Source organism: Tenebrio molitor, chromosome 1, assembly GCF_963966145.1.
Source record: "Tenebrio molitor chromosome 1, icTenMoli1.1, whole genome shotgun sequence".
Taxonomy (NCBI): Eukaryota; Metazoa; Arthropoda; class Insecta; order Coleoptera; family Tenebrionidae; genus Tenebrio; species Tenebrio molitor.
This window is the reverse complement of record NC_091046.1, coordinates 3,942,627-3,959,035: the sequence shown is the minus strand read 5'-3', so window position 1 is coordinate 3,959,035 and position 16,409 is coordinate 3,942,627. Positions and strand designations below refer to the sequence as shown.

At 37.7% G+C, this 16,409-nt stretch overlaps 1 protein-coding gene and 1 long non-coding RNA gene across 6 annotated transcripts in view; one reads left to right on the top strand and one right to left on the bottom strand.

Annotated features, from left to right (window-relative positions):
• Positions 1 to 16,409, top strand: part of nrm (neuromusculin) — a 242,354-nt gene that overhangs the window by 169,471 nt on the left and 56,474 nt on the right. For all 4 annotated transcript variants that reach the window (XR_011161798.1, XR_011161817.1, XR_011161847.1 and 1 more), the window contains exon 3: positions 6,734 to 6,888. Coding sequence is in view for 1 of the 4 variants with exons in the window: in XM_069057101.1 (XP_068913202.1) it covers positions 6,734 to 6,888 (155 nt within the window). In the remaining 3 variants the exon portion in view is untranslated. The remainder of the gene's footprint in view (positions 1 to 6,733; positions 6,889 to 16,409) is intronic.
• Positions 9,793 to 10,743, bottom strand: LOC138138336 (uncharacterized). 2 transcript variants are annotated; one of them, XR_011162018.1, is made up of 3 exons: positions 10,523 to 10,743; positions 10,276 to 10,470; positions 9,793 to 10,098 (listed from the first exon to the last, which is right to left on the bottom strand). It is a non-coding gene; the product is annotated as an uncharacterized lncRNA (long non-coding RNA). The 2 variants fall into 2 exon arrangements; XR_011162016.1 differs by having other exon boundaries at positions 9,797 to 10,089; positions 10,523 to 10,730.

Below are 16,409 nucleotides of genomic sequence, written 5' to 3'. Positions count from 1 at the left end.
TTACTTTTCGTAACCAACCAAAATCATTTTAAAGAAAGGACGAAGGGACTCCAGGACGATGCGGTCTACAAATAATTTTTCTGAAATTCGAGACAATCTAGAGGATCCAGTTGGGAGTTATTCTGTCCCGATTTATTGTCCCGGAGCGATGAAGGGTTCTTAGTCCTCATTATGAAAACTGTGAGCGTCCCATACGCCTTAATCCGGCAAAAAGCATGTGTTTCCGGCCGCACGCCATAAACGTCTGTATATTTTTCCATTATCAGTTTTTTTAGTGTGGGTTTTTTTTTATCGCCGGTACCCTCAGAAAAAAAAAATAGATTCATCACGGCCGGCAATGGAAGACACACAAATAAATCCCTTTTTTAACTCGGTACTCCATTATATGTGACACCTCCAGCGGACTGTAGTATCTCTTTTTTTTTTCTTCTTTTTAACTGTATCTTCGTGTACGGTTAACGACGGTCGCCCGTGGCGCACGTGTCCGGGCATACATTCCGTTGTGTTTACGATTCAGAAGCGAAACTGTATCAAGGGGCCTCAATTCCGATTTATTGCAGCAAACTTTCGGTTTCCAATAACCGTAAATTGTTCCATAAAATCCACATGTGGACAACAGCATAAAAAATGTCTGCTTTTAACAACGGGTTCCGTTAATGGATCGTCAGAATATCGGATTGAGATTGTGATGTCGGGACAAATGGCGGCGGACTTTTTTCTTCCTTGATTTGTTTCTCGAAGGAAGTCCGCAAGACAACAATGGGGAACACGTCGATGTGGAGGACTCGCACGAACGCGTTGATGTTGGCAAAAACGGAGGAGTTGTTGTTTGGCGACAACAGAACCGAACAATTAAAAGATAAGGGTTGCAGGAGGAACAATCTACCCCGTTCCGCCTACTTCGCTCAGATAATTCTACACTTGCAGGAATATTAATTTATCTCTGCCGTCCAAGTTCAGACCTCTGAGCTTCCGGTAAAAAACATCGAAATCCTGCAAGAAATATCGAATCGTTTTAAATAACTTATTCGGAGATAAGATTGTGGTCGACTTTTCTTATATTTGCCTCGTAATTAAATTTCAAAAATTAACCTGAGAGAAAAAACAAACGAAGCCCCGCATTGTACTGATTAGATTATGTTATGCTAATTAACTCCATCCGTTCAACTTTGCAATCCCCTCACAAAGAAAATTAAACAAACCGTTCTAATTTTGATATTTTTATATTTTATCCTAAAATAAAATAAGGAATAATTAGTTCATAATTAAGTTTAAAATTCAAGGAAAGCTTTTACGCGAACGGATAAAGTATCACGAAATACGTGTTCCCGATAAGAAGAATGTTAAAGCAATACGAAAATAGGAGCGTGCACTTGTCCATACGTAGATCGTTAGCGAGCTGCGAGCTCGGCATTTCTCTGAAAACTCACAAATTGAAATAATTTCCACATCATCATGGAAATCTGCATTATCTGTGTTTAATTTTTGCGCCTTCAGTTAGGATTATACAGTTTCGGGATGACACCTCCTGCCTTCACTAATGGCTCGCGTTATCCTTATGTAAATGCAGCAAACTACATCAGCCTCCAGAATTAAACTGACAACTCGTCGACGTCCTTTTTAAAACTATAACTCGTCCTGCAGCACGGTGAGCTCAGTTCGCACTTTGCAATCTCGCCAGGTTCCCGTCCTTGCATATTCATCTCCTTGCGGTTTTTATCACACTTTTTGTCGCGTTTTCGTACAATGCACCGCAAAGTTAAATTAAAATTGAATTAGATGGATGTGAAAGTGGTGTAGGAAAACAAGTCTGGTAAATATTATACTCATACCGGCAGACGAGACAACATTTCGAGAAACTTTCGAATTACCTCGCCGTCAACAATGCTCCCCGGACCAACTAAAGCAAACATCGTACACCATTTCTTGATATTTTTATGGAGCTGCCAGTTTCATTAAATCCGTCTAATGAGGCAAGTTTTCCCAGTAAATAAAAATGCTTTCTTTTTCGCGACACTTAATGGAGAAAATGCAATTGCGTTACTGACTACATAAAAAATCCATTTTCTTAACGGGCGTTTCGTTCAAGGATTTCGACAGTTCGAGGTTTTTCCACACGAACATGCTAATTTTGTCCTGCGAGATATCACTTTTTCAGAATGAATATTCATTTTTTAAAATTAGCTTCATTATCTGGAACCGATTTGTTTCGTTATTTTTTATGATCCGGGAAATTACGTGTCGCGAATATTTTCCCGTATTTTCCGGTGCTAAGTGAAATATATCTACATTGTATTAATAGTACGCGGAAGGTAACAAAATCACTGTCGTGTATAATGTTGTAAAGCTCGCTCATTGTGAAGCTATTGTGTTGCAGCTTAAACACTGTTTCAGGGGATAATACCTGTTTTTATTTTTTATCGGGCGTCTATTCTGCGGAAAATTGTTTTCACTATGTATTATTAATTTTTTTAATCTCCTGCAAACCACAATAGTGGATCGATCGACACGAAAAATTAAAAAATAACCCGACAAAAGGCGATGCTTTTGTGGGACACTCCGCCGAGAAAATTGGCAATACAGCGTTTACTCCTCACGCCTACGCAATACCAAAAATAAAATCGTTTTTTGAGGGGGCGGCTGCTCAATCCTCCAAAACAAGCTACCTACAATTTAATCACGTAAGGAGCTTAGAGCCCGTTCCTTCAAGAACCTGCACTAAATTTAGTCGACCCAATATGCCTGTCTAGCCTTATCTACTAATTTGATCGAACCGGGAATAAGATAATACGCTGCCAGCATTTCAGATTATCGATGTCACATCACACACAAGGGCTATTGGTTCAAGATCAACCGACGTATCAGATTCACAAACGATCGGTTACGAAGCTTACAAAGGCCTGATCTGGCACCGAATTAAATACCAAGCGTCTCGGTGGTGGCACTTTGAATACGAAAAATTTGGGCGAGGTGAAATTTAAAAGCGCACTTCGGTCTGCGGATAGTTGGTTAGAGACGCGGTATTTATTAGAGGGTAATCTGCGAACCCCCGGTCCCGTTTTATCAGAATTTAAAGTCGGAAGGAAGAAGGAAAGAGCGAAATCCAATTTTCACTTTATTAAAATTAATCGCGATAATATGGCTTCAGTTGAGCCCGTCAGGCGGGCATATTATTTATTATTGTTATTATTTCTGGAACGGCGAATGCAATCGGTAGCGGATGATAATATTTCATGGGTTAATTTCGACATCCCTTTTTCCACAAACATCTGGCACAATAGGGAAAATATTGACGACGGCAGAACCATTTAACGGAACTAAATATAAATCAGCGTAATAAATTATAATATATGGTAAAATACGGGACGGGCAGTTTGTGAAAATCCATTTTGCTTACGTGGAGCATTATTTTGTATTAATGAAATTGTCGGGGCGGAGGTGCGGGGATGTGGATGTGGATAACCAACGTTTGCAACAGTAAATTACCATTACATTTCAATTCAATCATAACGGGGGGGACAGCGGATCGGTTATGTACGGTCGGAATATGTAACTATTATTTTATTGCAAATTATAACAATGTCCAATTGAAATCTACAACCCAGTCCAAGCCACCGTAATTAATGCGGACACCTCGGTGGCTTTTTGAATCGACCGATTCTGCGGAGATTGTCGTAAAAATTCTTCATCAAGGAGCTCACCGTCAAAGCTCGGCTTTAATGACTCCAGACGAGCAACACCTGCTAATGCAATGTATAAATTCATCTCGCTTTTTTCTCCCACCGAAGAGATTATTCTCGTTTCACGTAATTATTGTCTGCCACAATGATCCAGAGCCCGGCTTAAATATCTCCTGAGAAACTAGACGAATAATTTTACACACAGCTTAATGCGAAATTTAGGAAAGCTTATGGGATTAAAAGTTGTCGGATTTAAAACCCACCCTCGCTGTGCGGAGGGGATATTTTTATATAATTGAATAAAAATACTCAAGTTTGTGCGAAAGTAGGTCGCCGTGGGATTCAAACGCCGAAAACGTGCTCGTAATTGGGAGGCTCTTTAACTGTACTATAGGTAGAGAAAAAGTGACAGGATTGTCTTTCGTCTTTTTTTTTATTACTTTATTCATTTGTGCAAGTTTGAGTTGAGAGGAAAGGAGGCAATTTTCGAGTGTGGAGCCCTTCATGTTGTAGTCAAGTCGGAGATTTATTCTCGACACGAAAATCTACTGAAAAAGTCAACAAAACACTTTATTTGTGAAAGCAGCAGCTTGCCAATGGTTTCATTTCCTTTTGAGGGAGGAAATTAAATAGGGATTCTTAATGTTTTTAGACGTTTATTGATTAGATTAGATTAATGTTGAGTGCGGAATACCATTTACTACAGTAGTTGATTTCGTCGATGGCGAAGTGATCGTCTAAATGGAGAACGAATGATATCGTTCGATACAAAAAATTCAGTAATTTTATTTCTATGATGGTTTCTTTGTCTGAATGAATATTGATCAGGAGGAATCTAGGTCAAAGAAGATTCGTATGAAAACAGGTAACAGTGGGACGATCAGATAATAAGAACGACGCACATGTCTGGTCAAAGGTTTTTATATTTTCAAAACTCAAATATTTTTCTGATTACACCGGCACTGACTATTTCAGGTGAATAAAATGCTTACGATTTTGTAGTTTTAAATTTTTTCCAAAAACAATTAAGTTTACTTGAAAAATCTTTATTTTGGTAAACCAGTATGTACCTATTTATATTTTATTTTCCCTATTAATACAGAATTGTAATTAATTTGCTATCGTACCTCTCCACAACTCTGTTACAAAACTCTTAGAGTAATAAGTATATTTTTTCAACAGTTTCGTTGAAAACCTGTAAATATGGCGTTATTATAACAGAAAAAAAATATTTCTACTGAGGTAGAGAATCACAAAGCCACATCAGGCTGTAATGAACAGAAGCATTTTCAGGAATATTTTAGAATATCACAATAAACAAACACGATACATTTGGTTTGTATATTCATTTTGTGTATTTTAAAAATATATTTCATAAACCACGTTTCTCTGTATCCATTCATTTTTTTCGCTTACGGTTTTATAGTGCCTTAATTAAAAGTTAACTTCAAAGTCTGGAGCAGAACGAAACTCACATCAAAAGAAGAATTTAAAATAGAAAGTAAAGAACGTAAAAAGACTTGACAGAAGTTGTTTCTAAAAGTAGAAAAATTCGTATAATAACATGAAATCAACTGCGAAGAAAGAGTGAAAGATGAAAAAACTGACAATTAAGTAATTTTTAACTCTATCTTAAATAAACTTAAAATTTTCTAAAATGTAGTTGAATGTCATATTTTATCCAATTCACAGAGTAAAACGAACCATTCTGATACGATAATTATTTTATCTACGATGATCAGATAAAAGCAACTTTATTGATGTGAAAGCTCTACTCTAAATTGTCATTTTATCCACCGACAAATTAAAAAAGAGTTCTTATTGGTTCCCACTCATGGATAAAATTGGCAGGATCTTTTATACATCGAACTTGAACCAATCAAAATTAGAAATTGCAATAACTGTAGCAACCTAACCAAATACAAGATGGTAGCCATGGACCATTAAAATTTAAAAACTTAAAAATATTGAACTAAGAATTTTTTTTTCTATAGCAGATGTTAAAGTGTGCTTTTATCTATTCAAATCAAAAGGTCAAATAGCATTTTTTAACCGCAAGGGTAGATAATAGTTATTTATTATACGAGCGGGCTAAATGAATGTTTAACGAGCGATGCGTTTAACAGCGCGAGCGGCGAAGCCGCAAGCGCGTTAACATCGCAAGTTAAACATTCATTTAGCCCGCGAGTATAATACAACTGTTTATCCAATTTTACACTAATAAACCTCTCCAATTTGAGTGTAATTTTTTTTAAATCAAGTCCGAAGCTTGTGTCACTAATCACCTATGATTGTCGAGTTGCTGAGTGTGATTTTTTGTTGCCATGGCTTTATTGACACGAGAAAGAAAAAATCGGTGTGACAGTGAATTATTTTATCCAATATTACTCCTAATAAAATTAGGTCTTTACGGCGTATACACGTATAGAAGGTGAAAATCTAGAAAATGGATGATACAATTATGAACAATTGCTTCCCAATACCTGTAATGTATGTATAATTATTGTTTAATACATTTTTATTTATTTTCTTTGACATTTACTTGACATTTTTAAACCGCTAGCGAAATAAAAATTTTAAACCGCTAGAGCAATTAAAATTTTATTCGATTATTCATTAAACTAGTGCTTTTATCCCCTGTATCTAAGTATTTAAACATGACTTTATAAGGCAAAATTGGATAAAGTAATTTTTTTTTATTACCCTAACAAACGCTCATACTAACGAGATTTTAAAACCAGACAAGTTTAGTAGATAATGATCTAAAAAAAATGTTTTAATAATAAAATATAAATGTTATAGAAAAAAATAGAATATTATGCACGACGATAAAATTTAATTATCTTCCCGACCGTAATTAGCGTCTCAACTAACGTCTCGACGCTAAAAAACGTTCTCGAAGATAAAATACAATTTTATCACCTTGTATAATAAATAGCTATTTTTGTATATTTAATCGTAAATAAAGTATAGTATTATGGTCGCAAGTAAAGGTTTTTATCCACGTAAATGTGTTTAGTGTAAAATAATATAATATTTCATTTTATTTTCAGGGTGAACCTGACGTATAATGAACCCAAAAATGAGGCCTTCTTACAAATCGCCTCCGTGAAAATAGACGACGAGGCAACCTACAAATGCGAAATAACATATTTGGAAGTAGTCGAGAACTGTGGCGACGTGCAAATCGTGAAACTCACAACTCTAGGTAAGTGTCCTTTAAATAATGACAACGAAAGAAATTGCAACAAATCAAATGCAAAGAGAAAGACGCCGCCACCGCAAAAATGCGGAAAGTTTGAATTATCTAAAATCGTGATTGATTTCAGCAGCATGTAGGTAGGTACTCGTAGCAACTAAATATCGGACAATTTAATGTAAATATTTGCGGTTATATTGGTTCATGATTATGTTATGCATCCATTTTACCTGAAGCGCACCTAGCGGGAGTATCAGATACCGACGTATTTCAAAATGCTTTCAGTTCTACAAAAAAAAAAGTCTGTCTAGAGTCTAGACGTATTTTAGAGTTGATTTGGCGGGTTAAAACGGTGTGACTGACGTCCTTTCGGGGTGGTTTTTCGGACACCTCGGTGTAGAAACTGAAATTATGTCCGCCGTTGCTTAAAGCACAGCGAATTAGATACATTTCATCCGTCCATATCCACGGTGGACCGAATAAATCACCGTTCCCGTTTTCCCCCTGGAAAGCGTTCAACACCGCAACGACCCGATGGAAAATCCAGGGCGATTTATTACAGCAACACCACGCCAACATAAATCATTTCGAGATATCGCCACAATGATAGGACCGCGCAGCCTTTTAAATTCGCCCGAACGTCACCCCCGCGAGGGATGCGCGTCGACCCCTCCAGGAAACCGACTAACATATCGCCGGTGTCTGGATATCGATAAATGGCGTGAAAAATACCATAAACTAAGACGTCCGAGTTGTGTATCGGTTGCGGTTTTCCGCTACCGGCAAGAAATCAAACGCCTGTCAGAAGTTCGACTCCTTTGAGTAACACACGGCCTCCGAAGAACTTAAGTGTTATGGCCTTCGCCGGAGGCGGATTTATTGGACGCCGACGTTCCACAATAACCGGCCGACGTTTGACCCCACATATTAGGGCGAGGTCCGGGAAATGGATCTCGATTCCCCCGGCAGCATCGCGAACATTTACATCGGGCCGCGAAGATTTTTTTTGTTGTTTTTGTTTCGTGTTGTTGTTTAATGAAAAACGAACTTCGATTTTGGACGGCGATTTTTCACGGGGTGCGAAATTGACCGCCGCCGATCCGGAGATGTATTTTTTTTTTACGTTTCGACGTTGCGATGAACGTGATATAAATTAACAACGGGAGGCGCTTATGAAAAAGTGCCGCAAATTTTATCGCGTTGCCATCAACATGCGAAAAATTATACGAAGTCGACGTCACGCGGGACGACGAGGGCCAAATTTAATCCGGGATTATGTTGCAATTTTTACTTTGGTGTTTGTGTGGAAAGACGGGCACACCACAGTTTTCCCGTCGGTAATTCTTGATCGGTACAAAAATAAGACGACGCGTTTCGTCCAATAAATTACACGATCGACCCCAGAAACGCGGCTTGTCGCGTTGCTCGGCGAGAACAAAAAAAAATCATTTGTAGCGTACCAAACTCAATTAAAAGTTGAAATATCAAATTGTTTTTCGGGGCAATCGGTCGATCGAGCTTTTCCCGTTGTCGGTCTATTCGCACGTGTGACAAAAGTTAAAATGTGAAGTCTACGAGAACTGACATTTTTATTTCGTTCATTTCTATTTTAGTTCATCGGAAACCAGTTGAAATTATTACTTATCGATTGTTTTTTTTTAACATTCTTTTGTTGGCATTTGTTCTATAATTGGCGTTAAAGCGTCAAGATTCCGTCAACCGGATATGAGAATGTGGACTCAGAATCGTCTTTCTTTTTTAACGTCACTTTTTACGCGTCTTTTATGTGACAATGTAAAGTTGCTAACCTCATTGTTTTAAACCCGGAAACTTTTTTCTTTCTCGGGAAGTTACATAAAAATCGCAGATTCGGCAGTATATAAAGAAATTCGGGTCCCAATCTGCGGGACATTTAAGTTTTATGTCGTGTAAAAAAACCACCGACACGAAATATACAGTGAGCGGCAAAAGTATGGAATAAATTCCTTAAAAATTAAACAAAATTTTTTTCAAAAAAATGTTTGGACATGTCAATTTTAGTTTATAAAAATACATGTTTTAGTACCAAAGAAAATTCCAAGCAGTCATTTGTTTTCGAGTTATGACGTCTTGGATAGTTTTTTAAATGGAAACCCCCTATTTTTTTTTCTTGATTCTGATAGCCCTTTTAATTGTCTAAATGACAGTATAAAAATTTTGTTATCTTACATAAGGAAATTTTTGAGAAAAAAAAATAAAGTTGGAAAAAATAAATATTATAACGAACAAAAACAAGTCAAAAAATCAAGTAGGTAAATCAAACAGTCAAATGTTACTGTCAATTTCATTCGTATGTGTTTTTTGTTTTACAAAACGTTCTCGAAAATGACTCATTTAACAGAAACACAACGTATTGAAATTTTAATTTTGATTGGGTGCGGGGATAAAACTAGATAAAACTAAAACAAGGGGAATTTCTTCATAAACTTGCTTTTTGTCAACAAGCTGAGGGATGGCAATTCAAACATTTAATTCCATAATTTTAAGTACTTACTAACACAGTTTTTGACTTCTTTTTGTTCGTTATAAAATTAATTTTTTCCAACATTTTTTTTTTTCTCAAAAATTTCCTCATGTAAGGTAACAAAATTTTTATACCGGCGTTTAGACAGTTAAAAGGGCTCTCAGAATCAAGAAAAAAAATAGGGGATTTCCATTTAAAAAAACTATCGAAGACGTCATAACTCGAAAACAAATGACTGCTTGGAATTTTATTTTGTATTAAAATATGTATTTTTATAAACTAAAATTGACCTGTCCAACGATTTTTTTGAAAAAAATTTTGTTTAATTTTTAATGAATTTATTCCATACTTTTGCCGCTCACTGTATTATCACTGTTTGTGTTACTCATATTTTAATCGTGCTTGACTAGTTCAATATGTAGTTGTTTTCATATGAGTAGCCCTGTCAGAACACTTTTCAGGTATGAGGCCGAAGTTTGAAGCACGAGGCGCAGCCGAGTGATGCAAAACAGACAGAAAACTTTATTTTTGCTTAGGACTTTTATTATTATTATGTAGTATTATTGGCGATCGTTAGATTTCGAAATCGTCAACCCTCTCCTTCTCGGTGTCTTTTGATCCGTTGATGGTACATCATAAAGTGCACTTCTAGTTTGGAGGGAAGTAAAAATTCGTTCGAGGATTTGCACAATTCGACCGATTATCCTCTGAAACGGCTTGAATTGGTTAGATTAGAAAAACTGGCGACAGAATTATTAAAAAAAATCGAATAAAGGCAGCTGTTATTGGTAGAATTTCGAAATTATTAATCAATATTTTTCTATGGGAAATATTTTAGTAAGTACATTTTTAAAAGCACAATAACCACTGTCTTATTAAATTTTCAAACTTACCTGTAAAGCATTATACCAATTGCCTACTATTCCTGAAAACAACTGCCCAAAATTTTCTGCATTATCTGCCCAAAAAGTTATCACCCTGGTGATATTTCGTTCAATGTATTCGAAAATGTTGCAAATGTCACTGGTTCCTCCTCCACTTTGAGCGTCGAACGAAGGAAATAAGAACAACAACAACAACAGCGACGCCTACAACAAAAATATTTTGATGATTTTTTCTATCTAATAAAATGTATTTTACTAATTGCGACATTGTACTGTGCAAACGCATTCCACAAAACTACCAAAATGTTACCCTGTCAAATGTATTTATCCCTTCTATTCCCTCCAATAATTTAAAGTTAACATGATCCATAAATTCATGCTAAAATATGTTTTTAGTTTCTGGTCGCCTTAACGCATGAAACGCACAATTTATAACAACCGGTTTATCTTAATGGCAAAATTGTCACAATTTATCATAACTGTTGTGATAATAAGCTTAATACGTTGTTAAACTTGTTACTCATCGAATTGTACTTTTTTTTCAAATATAAAAACAAGAATGTCTAATTTAATTACTGTTCATGTCGATGAGTAAAGGATAAAAATTAACATACAAAAAATTATCGTGTCATATTATGTCATAAGGAAGTAATTAGATTTAAACATGATGCAATTAACGTAAAGCATTCTATGCGTGCGAGTGAAATGGAAAAATGTAACTCAATTAAACAGTGTATTCGAAAACAATTAATCAAGACACATTCTATCTAGAAAGTAATTAATCTTAACTAAATTCCTCTAGAAGATATTTATATCAAAACCGCTTGTAAAAAACAGCTCCTTCGCGTCACAACTTATCACAAAAAAATTGAAATAAATCAAATACATTTCCAGTTAAAATTGATATCGATCTGATATTTCTTTCTGAGTTCCAAATTGTGGGTCACCACCTACTCCATATTTTTTTATCAATAAATTTAAGATTGTTTTTTTGTTGTGACCGTTGTTTTTTGTTATATTCATTATTTTTATTGTTAGCTAGAATGAGAAGATTCTTCATGGTTTCATTATTTTTTGCCTTTATTTATTTTGTCTGGCCCTGCCATTTTACTACCTCAGTTACTTGATCCATTACTATGTTAAAGAGCACGGCGCTGCGGAGTCACCCTGTCTTAGCCCCAATGAGATTCCAGCCAATTTTATGTGACAAATAATTTTTCAGTTCGGCGGTTGATGATGTCAGTGTATTGTAATTTTAGTTTTTATTGTTCCCTGTTTGTTACTTAAGTATCTTTTCCAAAACTGCAAGTTCGAGTTATTTTGATTTGACCTGACCTGATCTGACCTGACCTAATTTTGGAAAGCTTTTCTACAATTCCTCCGAAATAACATCCCTTGTTTCGCATTTGCATCCTATCCTCTCACCTTTCGCTGTAAATTCGGTTCGTTTACGAGAGCTAATAAAGGTCACTCCGGAACAAGTCTGGAGCCCCGGAAGCTCGTCCTTGCGCGTTTAAAACGTCGCTGCCGCCGTAAAATCTTAAAAATGTGGCCGTGCCCTGTTCCCTTGTACACCCCCGGCATCATTATTACCGGCAAGATCTCCCCAGGTGTTTTATTGGGCGAGGTGGCGGCGTAGTCGCGGCGTGCTTCTTATTCCTGAAGAGATGAATAATGCAGGAACAATGATTCCGAAGTCGTCCTCCATCGGTATTATAATCCGGACCGCTTACGGTTGGCGCACGTCCTCGCCGGCTATTACCGAGATTGAGTTTCTGGATGGCCACTGTTAATAATTCAGAAGTGGGATTCCTGTCGCAGCTGCCGGACCGGCTAGCGGCAGATGACGGCACGATTCTGGGGGTGGTTCCGCCGTTCCACAACGCTATATCCTGTTGTATCCGGACGTTTCCTCTCTCGTCCCGCTGAACCGGAACCAGCGACCGGAACCCATCGATACAGTTTGATGTATTTACTGCCCGATTGCCGCATACAGGATGCAAAGAGAGCATGTGTGAATCAAGGCAACCGTGTGCAATGGACAGGATCGTCGCGCGGACTTGGGTCATCACGCTGCATTTGATGCGATTTTATTAAAATTGTCGACAGAAAAAAAAATAAAACAAGGGCGGAAGGGTGACGGTCGGCGTTGTTGTGAAGGTAATGTTTATTGTGATTTTGTGCGATATTGTTTGCAGCGGTTTTATGGCCGCTGAGCATAGTAAAAGCCGTCGTAAACTGTACAGGATCATTAAAATGCCCATAAATGAAACTGGAAAGCTCATGCATTTTCATCGAACCGAAAGGAATCGGAAGCTAAACAGAAGCTTTTTTCGCTTCCTGTTATGCCGCCGCTTCTTCATATTTTAAGTAAACAGCGACTGTTCACCATCACGATCGCACTCTCTGCTTAATCTTTTTTGCTAAATTATTTAGGGCGAATCTCGAGCCGTTCCCGCTCCTCTTTCGTCTTCGTTCTTGGCACACCAAAGAATGCAATTGACATATTTCTTTATTCAACAAATAATATACAGCAGCTTTTTGTGCCAGAACGCGGCGTCTCTTTGTCACTTTATATTGTCTTTGGCGCGCCTCAAGGATCCGTCCTTGGTCTCAAGTGATGAAAAATTTATACACGTGCTTGCTTCGGTGGCTTCGTGAAGCTGATTGCAGATGCACATTTTTCAAGATGATCACAGTACACAAAAAAAAAAATCAAAAAATAAGAATTCGAATAGTTACAAAAATCATTCAGATGGATGCAGACACCTGAGGCATAAATGCAGTTATTTAATTGAACCAAACAAACATTTTTATTTCTGTACAGGACAAAGAGAACGTCCTCACAATACATGTGAAGAAAAATAAATATTATCCTTGCTCTGTTTGAGAGCCAGCAAAATATCAAATAATTACACAGACAATATACCAACAAGTGGATTTTCATCCCTCCGGATTTGTTATTTTAAATTTAAAATTAATAACATCATTCCGTGTTCATTGCTTTTGTTGTGTTTTTGCTTTTAGGGATGACAGCGGTTACACAGTGACTATGCTCCTACCGGAAGATTTAGGTCCCGTTCGGGAGATTATTATTTTTCAATTTAGACCATATAATTGCCTTTCGGATGATATTTACGGTCGCTGAAAAAACAAATTAAATAATATTATTACCGGAAGAATCGTTCAATAATTTATGATCGTGGGCTCTGATAAATTCTTAAATAAAAAATTTCCAACCGATTTTTTATTCAGTTGTGTTGCCCGAAATTAATTGGCTTTAAATGTTAAAAACAGATAAAAGCCAAAACTCGTGCTGAATCATGCAACACAAGCGAATCGTTTAATCTTGTAATCTTTTCGGTGCTTAGATTTCGGTACTTCAGATCTGTTTTATGGTGCTTTCAGCTTTTACGTTTCGTCGCTTATTTTAAACAAACAGTCTCGTGTTTCACTCATCTTTATGCAAATAAGCAACATACGATTAAGCTTTAATGCGGTGCAACATGGCACTACTACATATGTTATCGAGCTTTTCTCGATTGGCCATGGTAAAAAGTAGGCAGTTATCAAAACGAGCAGCAGTAACAAGATCAGAAAATGAAAAACCTTGAAAAATATGTGATACAACTACGTGCCAATCAAATATGAATTAAATTGAAATTTCAAAACATTTGCAGAATCAGGTGCATCACCAACAGTTATTTCTGAAAAGTGGTAACAACGTTTTCCGACAGACACAGAAAACGAGGGCTTAAAATCCAATCAAAAAAGAAAATGATGTATGTATCCATTTATTGTAAGACAGACGAGTTAAGCTTCTTTCTCGTTGATATCTTGGAATATCAATATTTCTTGATCCCACCTCGTTACGAAGAAATTTGGTTCACACGAAGATTAAGGCTACAGCTTTTTATGTATGTTTCAATTAAAAGTAAGAAGAGCCGGAAAGGATGAGGTCGTAAATCGTCAAATCGTTTAACTAATTTGCCGTCCACAATCGATTGTCGTGATTTATGTTAATTGATGAGGTGAATTCCGCTAAAGCCTCGTCTGGACCTAAATAATTGAGCTTGTCCATTCCGGTGCAGAGGTAAATATTCGATTGGGTAAATATTTGATCAATGTGTGGTGAAACCGTAAAGCCGCGGTTGCTCATGTTCTGATGCACGGTTCTCATGATTATCTCCACCCTTCAATAATTTATCAGGCACGAGTTACCACTGATATGTTTTTAATGACAATTCGCGTTTCATTATTCAGAGGGCGCGTCCGGAAAGCCAATCCCGGTTTTAATTTGGCCGTTTTCAAAATAGTTATTTCCGTTCCGGTAACTCTTTAAAGAGTACTAAAACATTCGAGTCGCAAAATGTTCAACATGTCCAAATTTACTCCAACAACTAAATCTAAAAGTGTGGAAACATCATTGCCAAGAAGAAGAAAAAAATGTTGACTCAGTACGGATCTCTGAAGAATACCAGATGCAGATGGATGTACTTCAATTTGTTCTCATTCCACGGAACACACTTTTTCATTTAACATCGCAGTGAATAAATATACCACCAAGATGATGGAGTTTTGTGTGCAGATAATTATAATTGAACGTGTCAAAGTTGACTTTGCCAAAGTTTCGTCGAACAGATTGTCGATTGTTTGCTACTCCGTCGTATCGGAGCCTTCTTCCACCGTCTCTTGTACCTGTCGGATAATTTTGCGGCAATTTTCTGTTTTGCGGTTGCCGTTTATGTTTGCACGTCACCTACCCCGACGACAAACTTTATCGAATTCCTTGGGCAAACACGCTTCTTCGTCTAACACGCCATCATTCAATTTCTCGTGACGCAGCTGCGCGATGACTTGATAAGATGACGGATGAAGTAAGGTCGCGGTCGGTGGTCCAGCCTTGCGACGTCAATTAATCAGCGTCGCGACGCCGCTCGACATTAACCGACAGGGCTGTAACCTTTGCAGTGCAAGAAACCGAGCTGTCTCGCTAATAGACCCGCCGACACATTTATCAATATGTCCGTTGGCCGATGCGAAACACTTCTCGATACAGCTCGGAAGAGGGGTCGCAAAAGTCGCCCATTAAACGTCATCAAGAACAAAGCTGAGGTCCTTGAGAGGACACCAGACACCTATTTTATCTCTCCTAATTCCACCTGCCCACTGCTGACTCACCTCGAAAAACGCACGGCTTTCTCATATCGGTCGATGCTCTTTGGTGTGGTAAATGCACCTGGAACATTCATTTTCTTCGAGGTGGACGTCATGGGAATAAATGCTGTCTCAAATGTTGATGCCTTAAAACGGATCGCGCTTGCTTTGGCAAGGGTGAAAGTAAATAGTGGCGATCGTGGAGTAGTTCCGCTTTGATTTTGGCCCCCTCTATAATAAATATTGGTCCCGGCCGCGACTATTCAAGTTAAATAAACTTAACCTAAACAAACTTGCGCTGGGCCAATCAGGTTCGGTGAGCTGGCGGTTTGCGGCGGCCTCATTCTTTCCGGCATGCATTGCTAATGTCTTCATCAGGCCAACTACAGGTGTTTCGTTTCTCAGTTAAATTTACCTAATTTACTACAAATTAGGACTGTGCCGCCGTTTCGCTCCAAATAATTAAACATTAACCAAACACAATCTCGCTGCCTCTCGACGAGACCTCCTCGTCTTCATAAAATCGCCGAACAGTTCAGTTCGGAGGAGTGCTCTCCGACTGCATTTGCCTCATGTTCGCATCTGAGCTTGCGGTTAATACGAGACCACCATAAAGCACAAAACGTACGCTGAGGGGGGAGTGGAGGAGTTAGTCGCAGCCAACGTAATTTGAAACAGAATTTTACGTTGCACTAAGAGGGCTTTTGTATTTACCACTCGAGTCCGGAGGATTTGCAGATTGCCGTTTTATTATTTCATACATGAAGAGTGCTCTTCTGCCGTGAAAGTAAATACGAATAGAGTTTCCGATGAAAACTAAAGAGCAATATTGCGTGCTGCACCACCGTCTGTCCTCGTTGCTGCGATATTACGTCCCGTTAAGAACCCTTTAGGTTCATGTTTGTACTCGTGTAACGGGAATTTGAGTCTCAAACGGGAGTTACAGAACCACACCCTGATCAACTACTCTACGCTAATGATGAGTT